General features: G+C 37.0%; 1 protein-coding gene and 1 pseudogene across 2 annotated transcripts; both read right to left on the bottom strand.

Moving 5' to 3' along the window:
- Positions 1-272: 272 nt before the first annotated feature.
- LOC100677168 (keratin-associated protein 19-3-like) lies at positions 273-7,534 on the bottom strand. Of its 2 annotated transcripts, XM_023548185.2 has the most exons (2): positions 7,413-7,534; positions 273-519 (listed from the first exon to the last, which is right to left on the bottom strand). In XM_023548185.2, exons 1-2 carry the CDS (start codon positions 7,507-7,509, stop codon positions 428-430), a joined length of 189 nt encoding a protein of 62 aa, XP_023403953.1. In that variant the 5' UTR covers positions 7,510-7,534; the 3' UTR covers positions 273-427. The 2 variants fall into 2 exon arrangements, with proteins under 2 accessions (XP_023403953.1, XP_023403952.1); XM_023548184.2 differs by lacking the exon at positions 273-519 and having other exon boundaries at positions 7,017-7,534.
- Positions 7,535-12,528: 4,994 nt separating this feature from the next.
- Positions 12,529-13,463, bottom strand: LOC111750681 (keratin-associated protein 19-5-like; annotated as a pseudogene).
- Between the last annotated feature and the right edge of the window lie 11,754 nt (positions 13,464-25,217).

Raw genomic sequence — 25,217 nt, 5'->3', positions numbered from 1 at the left:
ACTACATAGTCATAAGCCTCTTTGTTTCTTGTGTAAAATTGTTATGTTAGTTGCCAAAAAAGATGTTTAAAAAGATAAAAACATTGAAAAAATTAAAATGTTTACATGTTAAGTATCAATGTATTACATAAAAGTACAATCAAGTTTTCCCTAGGACTTTGGTAAAAAGTTGACATGATGGTAGTTGTGATAAGTAAATAGAGCAAAATAAGGGGTCAAACTTTAGTGGTTATAATATTGAGTATACAATTAGATGGATGTTAGAGGTAGCAAAACACCAAATATGCACTAAAGCAGCTTAATCATTGATACATAGCTATCAATTAATCCTGGAGAAAATAGGATGAAGGTCATTGAAATGACAGCACAAGGACAGGGTTCAAATACATTTAGAAATTCCCCTTTGTTTTCGGTTTCAGCAATTCACTTAGTAGAAGCCAGAGAAGCCGTAGCCTCCATAGCAAGATGGGCAGCAGCAGCCATATCCGTAGCCTCCATAGCCAGAGCCAGACCCGTGACCTGTGTAGCCACAACCATAACCCTGTCTGTGGAAGCTGCCACAGCCAATGTCACAGCCATACTCCAGGCCACCGAAGCCTCCATAGCCATAGCCCAGGCCTCCCTAGTAGCTGCTATCATAGCCCATGGTGTCAGGGGTGATGAGTTTAGTTTGCTCTTCAAGGCAAGATCCTGAGGTGTGAATGTTGCAATCTGCACAGTGATGCTTACATACCCTGGTAGGAGAGTGTGGTAAAACATATGCCCCTCCTTTGGTGTCACTCTATGAACTATACTTGCCCCAAGCAACTCGCTAATTTTTGTGCTCTGACAGCACTCATTAAGAATGTCTGAGCTAGCTTGGCTGCCTAGTTAGGCTGACTTCACACTTACTGCTTTACTCTTAGAAGAAATCATTTCTTCAAAGTCTAGGCATATCAAACCCTAAATAGGATTCTTCATTATCAGAGATTTAGCATCAGTCATATTAAATACTGTTTAATTTCTAACTAAATATCTTCTTGTCACAGGCATTCCTTGGGTTGTTAAGTTTATCTCCATAAAAATCCATAAAATGATCAAAGTCAAGACTTTTAACTTTATCAATTGCTTCAAAAGGTACACGTGTTTGTAGGATGAGAAGCAAAGGGAGTACCTGTCTTCAGAGGATAAGAGATCATTTTATGTTATGAAAGATTTGGTTCACCTGCTCTGTACACCAGACAAGAACAACAACAAAATGTCACCTGTATTTAGTGTTTAGAACTTTGACCATTCTCAATTGATACACTTTTTTTTTTTTTTGCTTTACTTACCTGCGTGTGAAGTATTAGTTTTGTTTTAACAATATAGGATAATTAGCATCAGAAGCTGAGCAACGATCACAATGATCAAAAGCCCATTTCATAAGCAGACTTGTCAGATGTTTAAAAGGTCCCTTTTTATACCCAAATTCCTTTCTCCACAACGGATTCCAGCCTTCATTCTACCACGCCTACAGATTATAACTTCCTCCGTATGCCATGTTTTCTCTCTCTTTTCTAGTCTTCATCATTAATCCCCAGATCATATCTCTTTTTCATATCTCACTTCAAACATTGCCCAAGTTCCATTCCTTCTCTATTTATTACTGTATCCAGGTAAAAGTGTGAAGTACGCAAAATGGTTTTGGCTCCAACTACTTTACTCAAATCAACACTGCACTTCTTCCATCTTGTTCTCTGTAGTCAATATAAGACTCAACAGCAACTAGTAGCAACAATGACATAACCATGACCAGATGATTTTATTTACAACATTCAAGGAGAAAATACATAAAGCAAGAGAGAGTCGCTATAGTGTAGAAGAACACCTGGGACTCAAGGTGGCAGGATCTGATCCTTGTCTTGTCATTAACAGCCAGAGCAAATCACAGAATCTGAGTTTACCTGCTTCCAAAATGAGGGGCAACACTGTAGTTTTAAAGTCCCTGGAAGATCTCTAATTCTATGATTTGATTTTTTTCCCTGTTTAATTATATTTATGCAGCTTAAATCAGGGGTTTCTAGGCTCATATCATAGCCTGAATGTATCATTCAATTGTAGGAAAACAGTTATATTTTATAGGTTTTTTTTCTGATTGTATTCCTTATTTTGCAGAGTGCCAGAAGTAACCATTTTTAAAGGGATGCTGTTTTACCAAAACTCATGTATACATAATTAAATGGTGTTTTGGTCTGCGGGAGTTATACAGTGCTTTTACTTCCAATGATATTTCTGTTTGTTTACTGTCCTTACTGGATGCAAACCCTTCCGTATGATAATGATGATGATGATGAAGAATACTCGGTGTGCCATAGGACAGATGGGTTCAGTGACCCAAGTTCTCATTTTCTTATCCAATTTACCAATGACTTTTAGGTCAGGTTTGTTTTATATAAATAACAAACTTAATGACAACAGAAAATTGTGAATTAAGGGGAAAAAAAAAATCTTTTACTTTTATTTTAAAAGGAAGCTATATCTAATTCAGGGAGTCCTGGTGGCACAGTGGTTAAAGTGCTAAGCTATGAACCAAAACGTTGGTGGTTTGAAATGATCAGCAGCTCTGTCCATGGGAGAAAGATGGGGCAGTCTGCTTCTGTAAAGACTTACAGTCTTGGAAACCCTACGGGGCAGTTTTACTCTGTTCTATGTAGTTACTAAGGGTTGGAATTGACTGTATGGCAGTGCATTTCATTTTTGGTTTGGATATAAGTGTATATATGTATACACACATATTTACATGCATATACGATCACTGGTGAATTGTATTTCTAATTGACAATTAGTAAAAATTACATATAAATGTGAATACATAACTGAGTTAAATGAGCCAAGCAAAAGCCATATTTTCCATTTCAAATTAAGTCATGTATTGGGAATCAAACAGAAACCCTCACTTCAGCTATGAATGAATGCCCAAGCAGAGGGTAGCAGGAGACCTGATACACACAAGCTTATTCATGACAAAGTCTCTGGTAGTTTTAGATGTTAAATAGATCCAGGGTGATTTTGATCCACTGACTGAAAATGTTTTGGGAAATCCTTTCTTGGTTCCAGATGTTGGGTAAATGGAGCTGTAGTTCAATAGAAAGTAGAGAATCCATATCTTCGATAGCATGATGGGTAGGAGCAGCCATATCTGTAGCCTCCACATCCAGAGCCAAATCCTTTATAGTCAAAGCCATACCACAGCCTGCGGAAGCTGCCACAGCCACAGCCATAACCATTTCCCAGGCCACTGAAGCCTCCATAGCCGTATCCCAGGCCTCCGCAATAGCTGCCACAGTAGCTCATGGTGTCAAGGGTGGTGAGTTTGGTTTGCTGTTCAAGGCAAGATCCTGAGTATGAATGTCTGCATGTGTAAAAAGATGCTTATATACTCTAGCAGGACGCGTGATAAAATACCTGGCCATTCTTTTGTATCATTAATTGTTATTCATTTAATTGAGGAAACTCATTATTTTCCTCTGACTCAAGAAAAGCCACACACTTATTACATTTTTGGAGCTTGCTGAACTGCTTAGTTAGAATGCCAGTGAACTTATTGTATTATTTTATTTTAACGAGAAAAAATGCTATGTCTTAAAAGTCATAAAATATTAAAAAAAAAATTCCGAAATAGAATGTTTCATTACCAAGCATATTGCATCATTCACATTGCACAGTGTTTTGTTTTTTAGTGAACTATTTTCTCATTATTTTTTGGGTTAGCATAACTTACTTCCATGTAGATTCAAACACATTAAGTTCCAAACTCTTAAATTCAGCAAATTCTCCTAAAGTCAAACTTATTTCTCAGGTTGGAAATTAAAGATATTTCTCCCTTCAAAAGAAAACATTTTCGCATAAGTATGTTTTCTGGTATTCTTATCCTTAACCCAAAGAAATGGGTTAAACAGACACATATTAGCACAATAGAAAACTATTTTTTAATTATCAGCTTGTAAAACAGCGTTTTGGATAGAGAACGTAGAGAAATTTATCTAAAAAAATGAGGAACTATCCAAGAAATCCAACTCAATTTTATAAACCTTGAGAGTCATACCAGAATTCTGTCTACACCATTACCTGCTTTTCCAGAATGGACTCTACCCAAAGAGGATCTAAAATGCAGATGATTCTGGCTCTGTGTTTTGCGGGCACCATTTTCTTGCTCTTTTTACTGTTCTTCATAATCACGTATCAGTTGTCTTTATCAAACCTCTCTTTATATCACATGCTGCATTTATTCCTCTGAATGTGAACTAGCAGTTACATCTTTTTTCTTATCCATTTTCTCAGTTAGTGTACATCCCTCTACCCAGAATCCTACTTTCAGTGTAATATTTTAGTTCTTATATTTCCTCTTCCAATACTGTGTACTCTTCTCCTTTATTTTCTCCCAGGCAATCACCAAAAATTTTTCTTGAGACATTAATCCTAACATTGTAAACTTTTCATTTCATTCAAATCAATAAACATTATAAACAATGTTTCTTTTTTTTTTTATACTCTTAGTCATATGGCAGTCTGTTAAAATCCTGATGCCTTCAACATTTTCAAAAACAAATGCTCAGTGTTGCAACATCTGGCTTCTATTTGGAAGTAAAGGGCACTTGTGCTGTGAGTGAATGTGGGGTTTTAGACATGCCCAATATAGATCATGCCCTTGAAGAACTCTGGGATTAAGCAAGAGTGACTGAAGGACAGCAACCCTTCTGTGGTTAGTCAAGGACATTAACCAGACCCTCCTCTCTTTCTCCCTCCCTTCCAGATCAATAGCTACTGGTTAATGGCCTTCAAGTGTAAACCCTTGCAGTCAAAGTAAACTACTCAGGCCATCCCTCTTACCCCCTAAGTTTCAGACTTTACTTTCCCATCCCTTCCCAGGAGCCCTGGTGACACAGTGATTAAAGCACTCAGCTGCAAACTGAAAGGTCAGTGGTTGGAACCCACCAGCTGATCTGCAGATGAAAGATGTGGCAGTCAGCTCTTTAAAGATTACAGCCTCAGAACCCTAGGGGGTAGTTCTACTTTGTCCTATAGGGTCACTATGGATAGGAATTGATGCAGGTGCAAAGGGTTTGCTTGTTTTTTTTCTCCCTGACCCCTGAGTTTTTGGTATCACATTCTTTTCCCCCTTTGTAATTCACTTACTTTTTGAGTATTTTAGTGTTAGAGCAAAGCCCCTCCCCCATGCTCACCCATATCATGCCTTTTTATCCCCATAGGGCATGTCCACAGACAGGTGACTTATTAGCCCAATTAAATGTAAAAAAATGGAGCTGCCCAACTGTTATCTGACCTGCTGTGTTCATTGTGACTCTACAACTGCCAGACTGAATTGACTGAAAGGACCAGCAATGGTGGCTGACTGCGCAATGTTCTCTTCATGTGCACTGAATAAGTGTGTATCTTTCAAATGAAGACTTTAGATATATAGATACATGAATATGCACATAGATATAGATGAAATCTAGGGAAAGCTAATATTGAAATTAAGAAGATCAATTCTTTGTGTCTGAACAATATTATAGAAATGGTGATTCTGTATGAGAAGGAGAATCCCCCTTTGTCTCCCATAAATTCAGCAATGTTCCTGGAAATCTGCTGGAACCTTCAAGATAGTCTAGTTGCATGACGGGAGAAAATACAGTGGAAGAGATGCTGCATTTTGACATGTGGGTTCAGAAGACTTTGTTCCTGACCCTGAATCGGCCACTACATTCCGTGTAACTCTATAGAAGTCACTCACTTTACTTAATATATTTTATTTTTTTTACACACAGGATGAGGGGAAGAGTAGTGCTTCCAATTAATGTCTGCTGTAGCTCTGCAGTTACATGATGCATCTATTTGACTGAATCAAAAACCAAATCCAAATCTGTTCCCATTGAGTCAATTCTGACTCACAGCAACCCTATAAGACAGAGTAGAACTGCCCCATAGAGTTTCCCAGGAGCACCTGGTGGATTCAAATTGCTGACCTTTGGGTTAGCAGCCATAGCTCTTAACCACTACGCAACCAGGGCTTCCGACTGAATCAAGCCAGCCCGTTTGACCACTTTTGACCAATTTAAATAAAATATCCTAATTTTGTATTATTATATGAATACATCATTTGGCTTTACCAAAAACTTTGGCATTTACTTACATCTTCTTATGCAACCAATAAAATATCCCATCCTGCCCGTTATTTTAGAGGAGACGTTTAACTGAAATTTAGCTTTATAAGAAAACTCAATTGAACTGTACTTTCTATGAGTCAAAACTGCAAACTAAGCTAGTTCGTATTGGTATCTTTTTGTTTCTTTCCCTTATTGGATTGCAAAATTCTTGATATGGTGATAATGGTGAAGAAGACAATCATGTCATACTTTGAAAAGCCAGTACAATAACAGAAGAGCTAACTGAAGAAATTCAGGGAAAATATTTTGAGTTAAATGTCCTAATATAAAAACAAAAAAAATTATACTGATCACTAAAAAAAAAAATTTTTGATCACTAGTGATTTCTAAATTAGCTGCTGGATGAAAATATGGGCAGAAGAGTATGATGGACAGAAGAGATTATACAAACCAAAACTCTTTGAAAGGAGACTTATTTTCATAATTAGCCAACTAATACGGTTTTACCAGTTACCAATTGCTCTTAGAATAAAGACCACATAAATTTTGAGTCAATGGAAGGATTCGTTATGCTTTGGATTGCATTGAGAAACAAGGGGTGGATTCAATAAAACATATACATTTGTTATATAAAATATGTAGAAATGTCAACTGTATATGGCTTTTCGATGTTGACCTCAATTTGAATATTATCTAAATAAAAGCAAGGGGTTGACAAATATCAAATCACTAATCGTCTTGAAATATTTCTTTCTTTTCAATCTAGAGTTATTGTTCTTTGAATCTATTTATCTAATCATATGTATGTTTGTGATTTATATGAAAATATTTAATTTTCAGCCAAGGAGATAGTTTCCCTCATTGATAACACAGTAGAGCATAGCCATCATCACATGCACATAATTGATTTTCATAATCAAAACAAAAACCACATTTCGTTTTGAAGTTAGGAGATTTTATTAGAAGGTAACCAATAATCCAATCGGTAATACAAACAAAAGTAAAGGATTCCAGGATTGTGACAGAGAAATGGAAAGTTAAAGAATCCTCTGAAATTCGGACATGCCAAGCACTTTTATTTAATAGTCCCAGCAGAGTTGTCCAATAATTAAGGCCAGAGTTGAAAAGTCCCCTTATAATTTTGTTTGTTTGGTTACTGAGCAGTAGTTCAATAGAACCTGGAGAATCCATATCCACCATGGAAAGATGGACGGTGGCCACCATATCCATAGCCTCCAAAGCCAGAGCCAAATCCTCTATAGCCACAGCCATGGCCCAGTCTGCGGAAGCTGCCACAGCCACAGCCATAACGATTGCCCAGGCCACCGAAGCCTCCATAGCTGTAGACCAGGCCTCTGTAGTAGCTGCCGTAGTAGCTCATGGTGTCAGGAGTGGTCAGTGGCTTGCTGAATAAACAATATCCTGAGTATGAATGTTGCGATCTGTACAGCGATGCTTTTATACCCTGATCAGATCATCTTCTATTTTTGTGACATTCTATGTGTTGTACTTACTCAATACAACCTGACATATAAAGGGGTCCTCAAACCTAATGAAACATTTGAGTTTGCATTGTTGCCTAGTTATGGTGTACCTTAAATGTGTTGCATCATTTTTATTAGAAGAAATTGAATATCTTCAGAGTCTGAATATACCGGAGCCTAAATAGAACTCTTTGCAGCCAGGTATGCTCAAAATATAAAAAAAATAACTACATAGTACTTATTTGACAATGTTATCTTTTCAAATTAATTATTGCTTCATCTCCGATTCTCCTTGGATTTGATGCTTCTCTTACAATTAAATAAATAAATTGGTCAAATTCAAGTCTCCACAATTTATTGTATCTTTTAAGAGTATTTTATAGAGCCATCCTTTTTCTTATTTTAGAACATTCACCATCATAACCAATATATATATATATATATATATATATATATATATATATATTGCTTGCACACTACTTTGAAAAATAAAAACCATTTTCTTTTAACAATGTGGGCTAATGTTCAAACATTAAGGGCAGGTCACAGTAATCAAATATCTATTTCACAGACATTTATAAAAACTATTAAAAAGTTCTCTTTTCACATTCTTATTCCCTTTTTGATATGTCATCTGTCAAGGTACAACCAAAAATACAGATTATATCTGTCTTCCTACCCTTACATAAACCATTTTCCTAAACCGTGCCTCTGTCTTCCCTCTTATTTAATCAATTTTCAATCAACACTGTGCCCTGGTTCCTCCCAACTCCCATTAGTCTCTGAGGCTGGGTGAAGTTGGGTAATATATACAATTTCTCTTTGACTCAATCCTTACTTAAATTTTTCCACTCGTGTCTTCTTTTTCACCATAATATTTTCGCCCTTGCATCTCTTGCCCCCCATTGTGTGTTTATTACATCTCAGCGAGGAAATAGCTAACTAAACCAAAACCAAACCAAACCTGCTGCCGTTGAGTTTATTCTGACTTTTAGAGACCCTATAGAACAGGGTAGAACGGTCCCATAGAGTTTCCAAGGAGTGGCTGGTGGATTCAAACTGCTCACCTTTTGGTTAACAGCCATAGCACTTCACCACTACTCCACTAGGGTTTCTAATAGCTAACTAGTCTCTACTAAAATATTAAATGTTTATTAATATCTTAGTTGTTAAGAATATATGCCAAATCTAAAGACAGAGACTATTAACATTGGGAATGTCTTCAGAATCTTGAAAAAGGTAGGTACAATGTAAAAAGTTGGGATGGAGACAAAAAATAATTGAAGAAAGAAGTCCTCAGCTGACTCCAACTGGTTAGTCACCTACATTCAAGCCTGATCTGAAACAAGGCTGGCTAATCCCCACTCAGACATGCACTTTCCTTGACACTTGAGCCTTTAAGTTCTTGTTAATTTTCTATGACGTGGGATAGACTGTTCAGTTTTTGTTGAGTTTAATTTTCTACTTATGTTTTTTTCAGTTGAATTTGTTGACTGCTGTTCAATGTCTAGCACTCAGTAGAAAATAAATATGAATTGAAAGGATCAATTCATTAAAAAATCCTCAAAGGTAAAGCACAACCTGTACAAGGCAAGGTCAAAGAAGCTTCATAGACACATCCAAACTCCCTGAGGGAGTGAATTGCTGGGTTGAGGGCTGTGGGGACCATGCTCTTGGGGAGCATCTAGCTCAAGTGGCATAAGAAAGTTTATAGAGAATATGTTCTACATTCTATCTTGGCAAGTAGTGTCTGGGATCTTAAAAGCCTGTGAGCAGCCATCTAAGATACTCCACTGGTCTCACCCCTTTGGGAGCAAGAAATAATGAAGAAAACTAAAGATACAAGAGAAAGATTAGTCCAAAGGACTAATGGACCACAAGGACCACAGCCTTCACCAGACTGAGTCCAGTACAACTAGATGGCACCTGGCTACAGCCACTGGCTGCTCTGACAGGGATCACAATAAAGGGTCTTGGACAGAGCTGGAGAAAAATGTAGAACAAAATTCTAACTCACAAAAAAAGACCAGACTTCCTGGCTTGATAGAGACTGGAGAAACCAGGAGAGTATGGCCCTCGGATACCCTTTTAGCTCAATAATGAGGTCACTCCTGAGGTTCACCCTTCAGCCGAAGATTAGACAGACCCATAAAACAAAACAAGACTAAAGGGGCACACCAGCCCAGGGGCAAGGATTAGAAGGCAGGAAGGGACAGGAAAGCTGGTAAAATAGGAAACCCAAGTTAAGAATGGAGAGTGTTGACATGTCATGGGGTTGTTAACCAATGTCACAAAATAATATGTGTACTAATTGTTTAATGAGAAGCTAGTTTGTTCTGTAAACCTTCATATATATAATTGTACTTCAGATGAAGGTTTACAGAACAAACTAGCTTCTCGTTAAACAATTAGTACACGTATTATTTTAAGTAATAAGCATTTAAGTAATAAGACGTAAGAATAAAAAATTTCTTAATTAGGACCCAAAACCCTTAACACAACAGAAAAAGATTAGTAGATTGGACTTCATTATATTCTTTATATTAAGAAACTATGTTCGACTACATTGTTGTTAGTTGCAGGTCAAATTTGCTGTGACTCATGAAGACCATATGTATTTCAGAATGAAACATCGCCTGATCCTGTACCATTTTCATGATCCTTGGTATGTTTGAGACCATTGTTGAAGTTTTTGTGTCGATTCATCTCATTGGGAATGTCCCTTATTTTCTCTGGCCCTCTGCTTTACAAAACATGATGATGTCCTTTTCCAGTGATAGGCCTTTCCTGATGATGTGTCCAAAGTAAGTGAGTCAAGGTCTTGTCATCCTCTCTTCTAAGGAACATTTGGGTTCATTTATAGATACCATTTATAGATAGTGTTTTGTTAAAACATACACACACACATACTGGGAGAAATATTTTCAATACATGGAGTTGAAAAATATATGTACCCAAGTATGTAAAGAGCCCCTGCTAATCCATAATAGAATATTACAAATCTAGTTAAAATGGATGCAGATGTACTTCAAAGGAGAGGCTATGAAAATGGTGTAGAAATGTATGTAAAGGTGCCCATGGCATTACTTATCTGGTAAAGCCAAATTAAAACAACACTCAGATATCACTGTGTGGTGACAGGAATGGTTAAAATTAAACAGTCTGAAAATAACCAGGGTTGCTAATGCTGTGGAGGAACTGGAACTCTCATACAGTGCTGGTATTACTGTAAATGAACAATTTTTGGCTGCTTTTTTCACACAGAACTTGTTTCATTTTTATAATCCATTCTAAAAAAAAAAAAAAGACAACTGATAATTCGAATACTTTCAAAGTCAAGTTGAAGTCATAAAATCACAAGTCAAACAGATTTAGGAGTGTTACACTCTGCTTCCTTTACTCTGGCAGATCATGCTTCAGGTGTGGGGATTAGGTCTTGTGATGTGTTCTTGAAAAGACAAGTATTAGCTTTCCCTGCGAGGTATTCCATTGTATATGAAGGTACTCCTGATTATCTCCTTTAATGTCATCACAGATCCATAAAAATCACTAAATTCAAGTTCTAATAATATAATACTACATTGTTCTAGGAGTGTCAAATTCTTTCCCCAGGTAGTTAAATTGATTACTATTATTCTTTATAACTACAGAAGGCCTTTCCTCAGTCTACAAAAAAATGCTAGTAGCCATTAAGAAGATAGAATAGCTATGGTTATGCTCTACAAAGCCAAGTAGAGCCCTGGTGGCCCAGTCCTTAAGACCCTGGCTGCTAACCAAAAGGTCAGCAGTTTGAATCCACCAGCCCCTCCTTGGAAACCCTATGGGGCAGTTCTACCCTATTGTATAGGGTCACTATGAGTCAGAACTGACTTGAGGGCAGTGTTTGGTTTGGTTTTAATAAAGCTAAGTAGTATAGTTCTCCAGTGGAGTCATCCAACTATACCTATTCTGATCTAGTCTATGTAAAGCCAACTTTATCAGGCTAGATTGACTGAAGGAGTAGATCTTACAAGTTAGCTGAACAAATCTATTTTTAGTAAACAACACTGAGTCTTTCAAACGCATCTTGGTATTTTTTAATAGCATTTGGATCTAGCATTATTTACTAGTTATTTTAATGCAAATCCAGCTAAACAAAAATGATCAGACTCGAGTCTTCATCAAAATTAAAAATAGTAAATAAAAAGAGGTGGTCAATGTGGAAAGTGGACTAATTCTTACTAACTCAGCTGTGATAATGGCAGGAATATGTGGCCAAAATTTTAAGATGCTTTATTCGAAAGCATTTAATAAAAGAAATACACAAGAAAGGGAGAATCAACATGATGGAACAGAATGTCTGGGATTCATGCAAGGTGACTTCTGCTCTAGGTATTATCACTCATGCTGTTTGTGATTCTTAAAAAATTATATAACACTTTTGAGTTACTTCTCCTGGAACATGGAAATGGGAGGAGCAGTATGTGAACTTTAATTTGTCTCTGCCAGCTCTGCAAGCATTTCTACCAAGACATTATTCACTCAGGTTTATTGACTCTGATAAACTCAAACAAAATAAATTCAGTTTTGTACAAAGGTATAATCTATTTTTATGATTACTATGACACTTTATCATATATTTTCCATATTCTAATACTTATTTTCAATATCAGTGAGAAATATCTCATTTTTGCAAGATGGTGATAAAATGAAACTCAACTGTACTTTGAAATTTAAAGAGCTTCAGATCAACCAAAAGCATAAAAAAGATTACTTCATTGCGATAACAGTGATTTTCATATTTCAGTGTTGAATTGCAGCATTGTACAGCGTGGAGATGATCTTGGAGAACAATTTCACCTCACACCATGGTAGACCAGCAAGAAGATAAACAACTGAAACAATTTGACTAAAACATATTAGAGTGATGACACAAAATGAGCTGTCGTTACGCCAATTAACTAGTGATTTGTGAAGGAAGTATGTTGAGGAAAATGTCAAAATTTTCATCAAAGAAGAAAACATGGTAGCTTTGTATTTATTGGAGATTTAGATGTGTGTTTTTCTATCATTACTTGTTCTTACCAGTGAAGGGGTCAACCACGCAAACATTTTCAAAAATAAACAAAAAAATAAGTACTTATTTTTTACTTTGTATTCAACTGAGATAAAAAAGAGCATAAAACTGATTTTTCAATGTTGAATAATTAAAAAATAAAAAATAAAAGACACGAGTCATTTCAAATTAGGAGAATTATTGTAAAAAGAACAGAAATTTCCCACTGTTATGAAAATCCAAATGGGGGCACCTGGAGACACAAAGCAGACAATCGTAAAGTGATAAATACTCTGCAAACCTGACACGTTAAATACTTTTGATCTTGTCTTGGTCAAGAGACATCTGTAGATTTCATTAATTCTCCTATGGCTTCAGATGTTGAGTTTCCAGGGCAGGATTTCAGGTGTTGGGTTAATGCAGCCGTAGTTCAGGAGTGGGAGCTGGAGAATCCATTTCCTCCATAGCAAGATGGATGGCAGCAGCCATATCCATAGCCTCCGAAGCCAGAGCCAAATTCTCTATGGCCAAAGCCATACCCCAGTCTGCGGAAGCTGCCACAGACACAGCCATAACCGTTGCCCAGGCCACCCAAGCCTCCATAGCCATACTTAGCCCAGGGCTCTGTAGTAGCTGCCGTAGTAGTTCATGGTGTCAGAGTTGGTGAACTTGCTTTGCTGTTCAAGGCAAGATCCTGACTATGAACGCCAGTAACTGTTCAGGGATGCTTATATACCCTAGTCAGAGCGTGGGAGAAGACATGAGAATCCTCAGTTGTGTCATTTCATTCATTACACTTACTTAATACAACTGATTTATTCTTTGTCCCCTGAGACCAAAAAGGCCCTCACACTCATTAAATGTTTGATCGTGCTTTGTTGCCTCGTCTGGTGTCCCTTAAAAAGTGATTGTACCACATTATGGGAAGGAACTGCTGTATCTTCAAAGTCTGGACATACCAGGCCCTATATAGAATTTTCATAGCCAGGCACGTTACATCAATTATATTTGTTAGTTTTGTTTTTTTTTTTTAATCAAATATTTCGTGTATCTTGCTTTCTTTCGATTGCTATGGTCCATTTACAACTTAAGTCAATGAAATGGATCAAATTCAAGACTTTACAATCTATGTCATCATTTTAAACATCTATTTCTCAGAGTAAAAAGTGAATTATCTATCTCTTGTCAAAGATAAGGAAACATTTCAAAGCCAATACGTGTCAGATCCACTGTTGTAAACACCAGTCAGGAATTGATATTTTTTTATTTGCATACTAGTTTGAAAACTGGTTACATTCCTCCAGATGTGCCCTTAAATTAATTTCCCCAGCAAATGTGTCCAATTCTAAATCACACAGCAGGGAATTAAAAAGGGATTACTGGATTAATGAAGAAATTCTAAGTAAATGGACAGTAACTATCATGGCTATCACATTCAGTGTTCCTCTGTGACTACACCCTCACTAGTTACCTTTTAAGGCAGGGTAATGATTTAATATGAATTCCAATTTGCAGAGAGGACTTAACACAAAATTTGCCATGGCTCTTTTTTCCAAATATTTTCCCTCTATAAACAGTTGATAAACTCAATTTTTCATTCCCATTTCATACTTATTTAAGGATGTCACATTTTGCCCATGTAACTCTTTTGTTTGTTTTAGATACATGAGAGAATATATCCCCCTAAGATATAAAATCAAACAAGACATAAATGAAAAAATTTAACAGTCTAATAAGAACCATAAAGTTTTCAAGGAATAAAACGTGGCATTTTTCCATAAAACCAATTAATGATCATTAGCAGCAAAAAGATTGATAGTGAAATATTTCAAATTCTGAAGAAAAAATGTTTTATTTTGTTTTTTTTCTAAGAGAAAAAATAATTGAAATGGGAATATCCTTTGGAAAATGAGGAACACATATTTCTTGTGAAAGCTGTTGATTTCGTGTGCTGTTGTTAGACCCAATGTATTTTCTTTCTTTTCACTTTTAGAAAGTTTCCTTTAGATGTTATGTTGAAAACCCTGTAATGATGGCTAGGAAAGAGAAAATCTATTCTCACTTGGGACAAGTAATAGCATTTACCTGTGTATAAAGAAAACTTTAGTTATAAGCTCCAAAGATTTCCCCTTAACTCAGATACAAATTAAAAAAAAAATAAAGATATCCCATTCCAAAATTTCCCCTTAACTCAGATACAAATTAAAAAAAATGAAGACATAGGTTACAAAAATGTGATAATACTATAGTATACCAGGAATATCACAGGCACATATTAATTATATTAAAGGTTCTTTTTTTTTTTCCTTTCTTTTTGGTAACTTTGTAGTACCTTCTTCAGGCTCTAAAGATATCAATCTCTTCCAGTTGGTTGGCCAGGTAGCTGTCTTCCAAATTTTTTGGTATAGATGAATGAGAGCCTTCAGAGCTGCGTCCATTTGTTGAAATATTCCAATTGGTATTCTGTAAATTCCTGAAGCCTTGTTTTTCGCCAATGCCTTAAGTGCAGCCTGGACTTCTTCAGTCAATGCCATCAGCTCTTGATCACATGCTACCTCCTGAAATGGTAGGGTGTTGACCAATTATTTATGGTTCACGACTCTGTGTTCCTTCCACCTTCTTTTGATGTTTCCTGCATCATTCAATATGTTATGGGCATATATAATAAGGTCCAAATATGAAAAACAGGTTTAAGGAAGCAATCCAGATATTTAACATTATTTAAAAAAAACAAAAAACTTCTAACTGAATTCATATTTTGTAAAAAAGAAAAAAAGGAATTTAAAATACTGTATATTATGGTTAAAAAAACAGACACTCTTGTGTCAGATGGACCTGGATTCAAGTCCCATTCTGTTTTTTGATCCTGGGGAAATAATCTGATTAAGATAAGCGTAGTTACCATTTCAATAAAATGAGTGCTATATTATTACTTACCTCTTTGAATTGCTATGGTAATTGACTTAGACACTATGTATTTAGCAGAACCTGGCATATTAAATCTTCCTCCTCCTCCTTTTTCTTGTTATTCATATCATTATTGCAATTCCTTTGAACACCTGCATGATTTTGACTTAAAGGATACTCACTTGCCTGGATGATTTAAACGACAGACTAGAAACTCTGAAATTTGCCAAATCTTCCATCTTACCTGCCTTCCTTCCTTCATCCCTCCCTTCCTCCTTCTCTACCTCTCTCCTTCCTTTTTTCCTTCCTTCCTTTATGGATTCAGCAAATACTCTGGGAGTGTATATCTTGACCAACAGTCTTTAGAAACTGGGTGTGCAACTATGAACAAGGCAGACCCTTGAAGTGCATGCGCTCACATGTATGTTCTCACTTGAACTGCATGTGTGCTTTGTGGGGTTGGAATATATATTTGTATGTGTGAATATGTGTATTTGTATGTGCGAAAGGTTGAGAAGAATTTCCCAGATTCTTCTCTTTGAATTATGAAGCTATCAATTTTTGCAAGAGCCCATTTTGTTTTTAGCTAAAGCTTTAACAGAGAGATGAGGAAGCATCAGGGAAAAACCCAAGAAGAAAGAAGGAACCAGATAGAGCATGACTCTGCCTATGGTGAACCTGTTGAATGAGCAGCTCTGTACGCTAAAATCAGCATGGGTGTGAATTCCTGAGGTATCATTGATCTAGTGCCTGGACCTGGTAATGCCACTGCAGTGTAGACTCTCTGAGGCCAGGGGCCTCTTCTGTTTTTTTTTTCTATCTTTAGCATGCCCCTGACACATAATAGTTGTGCCAAAGATATTGACTGATTAATGGAGAAGTCCTTTTGGATTCACCTTCTCCAAAGTTCTACGTGCGTACCTATTATTTCCTTAATGTATATTCTAAATATCTCAATGGCAGGCAGTACTGGTTTTTAACTCCTTTGATTTCCCACTGTTCCTTTGAATACATGTAATGTTTTTAAAAGCTTTTGTAATAAACCTGACCCTACTGCCGTTGAATCGATTCCAACTCACAGTGACCCTATAGGACAGAGTAGAACTGCCCCATAGAATTTCCAAGGAATGCCTGGTGGATTCGAACTGCTGACCTTTGGTTAGCAGCTGTAGCACTTAACCACGATGCCACCAGGATTTCTTTTATAATAAAGGTAGGTGGTAATTATTTTAAAGTATAGCTTTTCATCTGATAAATCCATACCATTAGACTATTTTTGAAGGCTTACTTTTCAGGCATGCAGCTGGTATTTGCTAGATGCTTGGTCCTGGTACAAAACCAAAAAACCAAACCCAGTGCCGTCGAGTCGATTCCGACTCATAGCGACCCTATAGGACAGAGTAGAACTGCCCCATAGAGTTTCTAAGGAGTGACTGGAGGATTCGAACTGCGTACCCTTTGGTTAGCAGTCATAGGACTTAACCACTACGCCACCAAGGGTTAAACTCTAATTCAATATTTTGAGGATTAATGCGTAAATCCATGTTAAGTCCTTTGGGAAGATACAAAAATATTTTTATTTTCTAAAATGGACTATTTTATAAGTTTTGCAATACATAAGTGAGCCTTCCTTACCACAAAAACACAATAAATTGAACTCAGTATTAAATGCATGTGGAAACATTTCCCCTAGTAATCTCTTTAGTGAGGTGGTGTTTTAGTTCCCTGGTGCTGCTTAGGTTATGCCTTCAAAGGCTAACTGAAAGGTTGGTGGTTCAAACCCACCCAGTGGCTCTGCAGGAGAAAGACCTGGCTATCTTCTCCCACGAGGATTACAGCCTAGGAAACCCTATGGGTCAGTTCTACCCTGTCTCGTGGGGTCTCTACCAGCCGAAATCGACTTGACAGCACTTAACAACAACAACAACACTGCCCTTAACAGAAATATACCAAATGGGTGGCTTTAAGGAACAGAAATTTATTTTCTCATGATTCAGGAGGCTAGAGGTTTGAATTCAAGATGTGGCTGTAGGAGGAGAGTCTTCCTTTTCTATTTCAGCTTGTAGATGCTGCCAGAAATCCTTGGCATTTCTGGTTACTGTTTTCATCATTTGCCTTTCTCCCCCAGAGCCCTGGTGGCACAACGGTTCAAGTGCTAGAATCCACCGCCCATTCCACAGGAGAAACATGTGACAGTCTGCTTCCGTAAAGATTTACGGCCTTTGAAACCCTATGGGGCAGATCTACTGTGTTCTATAAAGTCGCTATGAGTTATAAATTGCAATTGACTCAATGGCAATGGTTTTCTTTCTTTCCTTTTTTTTTTCTCTCTCTTTCTGCATGCGTCTGCATCTATTCTTTTTTTTTTTTTTTTTTTTTAACTCAGAAGAGATTAGGTTCAGAACCCATCCTACTCTGGTATGACATTAACATAAAAAAGAAAACTTATCTTTCCTAAAGAGGGTTATAGTTATAGGTATTTAAAAAAAAAAAAAAGGCTGTTGTCGAGTCGATTCTGACTCAGTGACCCTATAGGACAGAGTAGAACAACCCCATAGTTTCTAAGGAATGCCTGGTGGGTTCATTCTGCTGGCCTTTTGGTTAGCAGCCATAACAGTTAACCACTACGCCACCAGGGTTTCCTTCATATATACAGGGGTTAGGATTTCAACACATATTTGGGGAGGGGGATGGGCAGTGCACAGTTCAATCCATAACAGATTGCTTCATTTGAATCAGCACGTATGTATGTCACACCTATAATGAGGCATAAAGGATCAAATTAGAGGATGACACTCGAATTCAGGACATTTTGTAAATAACTCATCAGGCCATGTCTTCTTATTTATGGTCTGATCACTGTTACTCTGGAAACTTCACCCAGGTCCTTGGTCCTCTTTCTTCGTAGTCTCTGCTTAGGTCTTCCACCATCTAATATCTTCCCAGTACTCTTCTGGGTAGGTACCAATGCCACAATGACCGCAGGGATTCTTTCTGCAAGGCCACTGGCTACCACTGCTGTGTTCAATCCCAGTCAGTCATTCTTTTGAATTAATGCTCTCTTTCTCTTCTGCCCTTGCCAGAAAACTTATACCAGATCCTGGGGGTCCAGCAGAAATGAATTTCAACCTCCGTGGAGTGGATTCCCTGGGTTCTCATCTCTGAATTATGATCCATTTTCTGATAATCTCACCTACTTAACCACGTGGAGAAACCAGTCATCTTGCTACTGATAAATAAGCATCAAGGCTCTACTGTTAAATTTACTGCCAAATGCCCTGGTATTTTTAAGCAAAATTTATAATTCTGAATATTAGTAATCTACCAATTCTCCATTACAAGGGTGTGGTAATATAAAATTTTCTAAAAATAGTAAATCTATTCTAGAACACAATAAACAAACAAAAAAACAAAAAAACCTGTTGCCATTGAGTTTATTCTGACTCACAGTAGAACTGCCCGTAGAATTTCCAAGGAGTGCCTGGTGGATTCAAACTGCTGACCTTTTGGTTAGCAGCCAAGCTCTTAACCACTGTGCCACCAGGACTCCAGAACACAATATTGTTCATGACATAATATGTGTATTGAGTCTTATACGAACTGTGAGACACTATATGAAGATAAAGCTTTGTAAAGATTATTACTTAAAATAGTTCAAACTCAAATACCCATTTCCATGTTATCCTTCCTGGATCAAAAATTCAAAATATAAGCAAATTTATGTGTGTTATTTTGAAAAACAGTGATCGAAACTTGCATAGTTTGTTTTCCTAATTGTTATTTATCCCTTTGAGTTTGCTAGCTCTGATTTTGTGTTCCCCTATCAACCACTCTCAGGTTTCATCTGATAAAAATGCCCAGAACTCTAAGATTTTTTTCTTCCGGGTACGTCTGGTGACCTAAGGTTTGACAGCTTGTTCTAATAGAACTGTTTTCCACTTACTGAGAGAGAGAGAGAATGCGCTTTTTATAAAGGAAAGAAAACTTGTAGGTAAGTGTGATCAGGAAGACATGCAATTACCTGCATTATTAATTCCCCTGGGGGTATTCTTCATACAAGGATTTTCAAAACATGGATCTTGTGTTATTACTGGATCAAAAAAATCAACTTATTGATAGTGACCAGTACTTCTGTCCATGCAAAGTAATAGAATAGAATAGAAATGGAATGGAATGGAATAGAAAATATCAGTCATCTCACAGTTTGTTTTTTTTTCTCTGAAAGTTTGTTTGCTCTAAGACAAAGAGGAAAGGAGAGAGGGAAAGGAGGAGGAAGAGAAAGAGAGACAGAGAGAGAGAAACAGGTTCTGAATAAAGTGCATTTCTTAGTATGGACCAAAGGGACACACATTTAAAAGCCTCTGTTCCACTTTCACTAGCATCGATTGCCCTGTCTTCTATAACCTGTTGCCTGCGAGTTGATTCCTACTCATAGCGACCCTATAGGACAGAGTAGAACTGCCCCACAGAGTTTCCAAGGAGCACCTGGTAGATTTGAGCTGCCAACCTTTTGGCTAGCAGCTGCAGCACTTAGCCACTAGGCCACCAGATTTTCCCTGTCTTCTGTAGAAGATGGTTTTAGAGACTCGTGCAGAAGAGAATGTAACGAAAGTGTCCACTTTAATCTTATAGCACTTGGGAGCAGTTCTTGTCTGGAGTTAGAGAGGAGAATAAAACTTGATGTTTTTATTTAATTCACGTGGGAATTTTCTTTCTTTTTACTTTTTTTTTTTCTTTTCTTGGCCCTGTCCTGTAAGCTCTCTGAAGATGAGAACTATGCCTTTCCATCTTTATCAACCAGGGTCAGTGCAGTGACTTCTGGGCAGCTGACATTCAGTAAATGCCTGTTAACCACGCACCGAAATCATCTCCATGCTGTAGGTTTTGTAAATTAACACTGAAAAAAATAATAGCTGGCGTGAGCTAATATTTGTCATCTGCCTCACACTATAGAACACGTTATTTTATAATGTGTTGTTTAAATTGAGATAGCCCTGCCGGGTAGATGTTATCTCATGTAAAAATGAGGTAGTTTAGTTTTTCTAGTGCTGCTGTAACAGGGATCTCAGAAGTGTGTGGCTTTAAGAACAGGCATTTACTTTCTCTAGTTCGGCTAGAAGTCCCAATTCAGAGCACCGACTTTAGGGGTAGGCTCTCTCTCTGTTGCCTCTGGGGAAGATCTTTGGTTGTTTCAACTTCTGAAGCTCCCGCACTCCTGGGTTCCTTGGCACCTATCTTCTACCCATTTGTGGTTCCTCCTGGGGCTGAGCTGCAGTTTTCTTAACTTGGAAGTGATTAGGTTTAGGACACAGGTACAAAAAAATAGACTGATTAGCATAACATAGAAAGTCCTATTTCCAAATGAGATTACGTCCACATGTATTGGGCTTAGAACTTCAGCATATTTTGGGGGGATGCAATTCAATCCATAACATGGGGAAACTATAGCTACAAAGTCATCAACTTGTTTGCCAGAAAAATCACCCAGATAACTGAGTTTAAAAGGAAAAAGAGAGAGAGAGAGAAGTAGATTCCCCAAGAATTATGCGTGGAAACTGAGGGATGGTATATTAAGTTATCTTTCTATAGCTCACCTCAGAGGACGCTAAGAACCTCAGCCTCAATAAATAAATAATCTTTAAAAAATTTTTTTTGTAGTATAACATAGTCTTGTAAGTTCCAAAGAACACTTTTTAAAAATGAGTGCATTTTTTTATCTTAATACAGCTCAACTTGATGACATTTGATATATAAAATGGCTCTATAGGAAGCAATAAAAAATCTACATAAAAGATATCTGTGGGGTTCCTTGTGATAGAACTGGTAGTAAAATTGGCACATTTCATGATTTTAAAGACAAGGATGCATTTCCAACCAATGGATCTCAGACTCACAGTAGCCTGGAACTGAATTTGAGCAATTTAGAAGAATTTATCATAACAGATTTCATTCCTCTGTTTCAATACGAAGCAAGAATATTCTGAGCATGACATCTGAAAAAACAAAATGAAAATGTTCGATTTTCTTAATTTTCTTGCCTGCTGTCTTTGCGTTCCCCCCAAATTAAATAAAAACCAATTACTCTAGTCAACAGTGTAATAGTTGAACATTTCTAACTCAGTAGTTGTGAGAATGTAATGGCCAAAGGGGTTTATTGAGGATGCAATGTATCCGTGTAAGAACACCTGCTCTCTAGATTTTCTACAGAACTCCTATTGCCTTTGTGTAGAGGTGTCAGCATTTAAGTAGACCCTTTCCTCAATTTCATGCATTTTTGCCCAGCTCTCCACATTTCCTTCATATCACCACTCTTCAATTTGTGCTCCATTTGATCAAATGAATATTCTTTGATGTCTTTAGAATATTTTTCAACTTTCATTCTGTCTTTTACTAGGGTTTAGAAAATAGATTTCTAGAAATTCAATTGACTATTAATGGCAGAGATTCTTAAAACCTGTATGTTACATTATCCAAGATTTTTGATAAAGTAATTCTCAGTATTTGCCTGATTTCAAATGCTTAAAAAATGTTCATAAGGAAAATAGATATTTTATTACCGAGGCAATGATGACAGTTCACTGTCACCAGAATGATGGCTCTTTTACTTATATTTTTCACCTCTTACATAAAGGTGCTATAGTTAAAAAAAAAAAAAAAAAGGTTTTAATAGCGGACCTGTGTGCGCACCCTGGTTTCACTACTAACTTGGACAAATTGATATATCTGTGTCTCCTGAGGTATCTTATATACAAAAACAAACTAATATCCAACCCAACTTTTTGTGTTGGTTTATAGATTATATGAGCATATTGCCATAATGAGTGTATTATGAAAAATGATAATAAAAATAAAAGCCCACAAAATTTAGACTACAGCTTTTAAAAATAACATAAAAATGAATAGACTAATTATTCCAATTTTTACAATTAATTTTTTTCTACAGTGGAGCCATTTTTTCTCTTTGCAACCTTATTTTCAACCAGCAATAAAAAACAAGCAATATAATTAGATATTAGAGCCTAGGTATTCTTCAGATTATCTTTTATTCCTTTATGCTCCATGATGCTTGATATTATCATTAATAGAAAACACCTGCTGCTTCTGGGATGGCACATTCACTGCTATAGAAGTATTGCTTCATATGCACAAGGTTTCCCCTGTCCAGCAGGAAGTGAATAGTAAGCACAATCTATCTGCCATGCACTGAGATATATGTCAGAAATACAGGAGAATAATAAATAAGCATCAGGACAAATCAGGGATGTTGTAATTATTGTTCCTGGTCATTGAGTCAGCTTCTACTCATGGCTACCCTATGTATAACAGAAGGAAACACTGCCTCATCCAGGCCCTCCTCACAATCAGTGCTGTTTGAGCCCATTGCTGGAGTCACTGAGCCAATCCAATTCATTAAGGGTCTTCCTCTTTTTCAATGACCCTCTACTTGACAAAGCATGATGTCCTTCTCCAGGGACTGGTCCATCCTGATAACATGTCCAAAGTCCATGAGATGAAGTCTCACCATCTCTGCATCAAGGAGCATCCTGGCTGTACTTTTTCCAAGACAGGCTTATTCATTCTTCTGGCAGTCCATGGTATATTCAATACTCTTCACCAACACTGTAATTCAAAGGCGTCTGAGGTACGGATGATAACAAGTTGGTTTTCTACATTAAATACATAATAAACATCTAGGATACCATGCTTCTTCCAAAAATAATAGATATATTACTAACATTCATTAAACAATAGTCTACAGAAAACAATTTTCTGCCAGAAATTCAAGCAGGATTCAGAAGAGGTCATGTAACCAGGGATGTCATTGCAGATGTCAGAAGGAGCCTGGCTGAAAACAGAGAATACCAGAAAGATGTTTACCTGTGTTTTATTGATTATGCAAAGGCATTTGACTGTATGGATCATAACAAATTATGGATAGCATTTCAAAGAATGGGAATTCCAGAACACTTAATTGTGCTCACGAGGAACCTGTACATAGATCTAGAAGCAATTGTCAGAACAGAAGTTTTGTACTTCTTCAAACAAGTGCTTTGCACATTCTTTCCTATGAACTCATACTGTCCAAATGTATTGTAATCTGGGTGTTAAACTGTTGTTGTTTTTGTTAGGTGCTGTCAAGTCAGTTCCAACTCATAGCTACCCTATGCACAACCAAAAGAAACTGCCCAGTCCTGTGTCATTCTTACAACCGTTATTATGCTTGAGCCCATTGTTGCAGCCACTGTGTCAATCCACTTCACTAAGGGTCTTCCTGTTTTCCACTGACCCTGTACTTTATCAGGTATGATGTCCTTCTCCAGGGACTGATCCTTCCTGACTACATGTCCAAAGTATGTAAGACGAAGTCTCCCCATCCTTGCTTCTAAGGAGCATTCTGGTTGTACTTCTTCCAAGACAGATTTATTCCAAGACAGATTTGTCCTAACCTTAAGCTTTACTTTTTCTGGGACAAGCCCTCCAATCTCCATTTCCTTTCTCGTAAAAATATATCAGTTTATATAAAGTCATAGTTAGCTTATAATATTGCTAGTGTCGGTGTGTCAATTTCATTAGGTTATGACTTGCTGAAAACTGCATCCTCCAGGATTTAGCCTAAACCTTGGCGTATTACAGGTATAAAACATTTTTTTTAGATAAATTTGCTTTCTTGTGTTTGACATATGAACCTCCCCGAGTAGGTGCTCGTTAGCATGAAATATTTAATAGAAACAACTGAAGGAGTTCAGTTAGGAAAGTGGCCGTATGTTGAATAAAATTGATATGTTGATATACTTAGAAGGTTTTTGTTGTTGTTAGTGGTGTTCGGTTGGCTCTGACTCATGGCAACCTTATGCTAACAGGTCTAAAAGTTGCCTGGTCCTGCACCATTTTGATAATGATTAGTAAATTTGAGTCCACTGTTGTGACGACGGCACTGGGTCTTCTGGGTTGTGGCTATGTGTCAATCCATCTTACTGAGAGTCTCCCTCGTTTTCATTGGCCCTCTATTTTACTTTCCATGGTGTCCTTTTCTAGTGATTAGTCTTACCTGATGATATATCCAAGGAAGCAAGTAGAGGTCTCACCATTCTCGCTTCTCAGGAGCATTCTGGTTGTATTCCTAATACAACCATAAAAAGTATGATTTAAAAGGTAAGTCTGTGATATCAGTTAGAAGCTGCAAGATGAGGAAATCCAGTTGATGGCCAGTTCCATCAGTTCTGGGAGACAGTAAAAGAGATGAAGTTTCTGTTGTAAAATATGCAGAATGAGTCAGACAAACTGAAGGAAGCTCTTGGAAGGCTCAAAAGATAGTGAAGCAGAGCCTGTAAACTAGTAATTGACCTCAATCTAGCTTTATTATTTGAAATGTTGTGATAGGATAGCTTAAGTCTTACTATTACTCTTGGCCTAGATGATCAATGAGTGGGTGAGATCCAGACAGACCAGTTAGAAGTTCCAGAACTGAGAAGCTTATCACAGAAATGTCACTGAATTTGCTCTAATTTAAGTTCAACAAGTCATTATGATTGCAAATTTAACAATTTTATTTCTTCTCCTATAGCTTTTAGTAACTTACTGTTCTTGTATTACGTAAATATGTTGTATTTTCAAAGTCATTTGTTCTTTGTACCTGGTCCAGAGAATAAGCAGAAGTTATCA

The sequence above is a fragment of the Loxodonta africana genome, chromosome 20 (assembly GCF_030014295.1).
Source record: "Loxodonta africana isolate mLoxAfr1 chromosome 20, mLoxAfr1.hap2, whole genome shotgun sequence".
Lineage (NCBI taxonomy): Eukaryota > Metazoa > Chordata > Mammalia > Proboscidea > Elephantidae > Loxodonta > Loxodonta africana.
The sequence above is the reverse complement of the archived record's forward strand: the minus strand, read 5'-3'. Positions and strand labels throughout refer to the sequence as shown.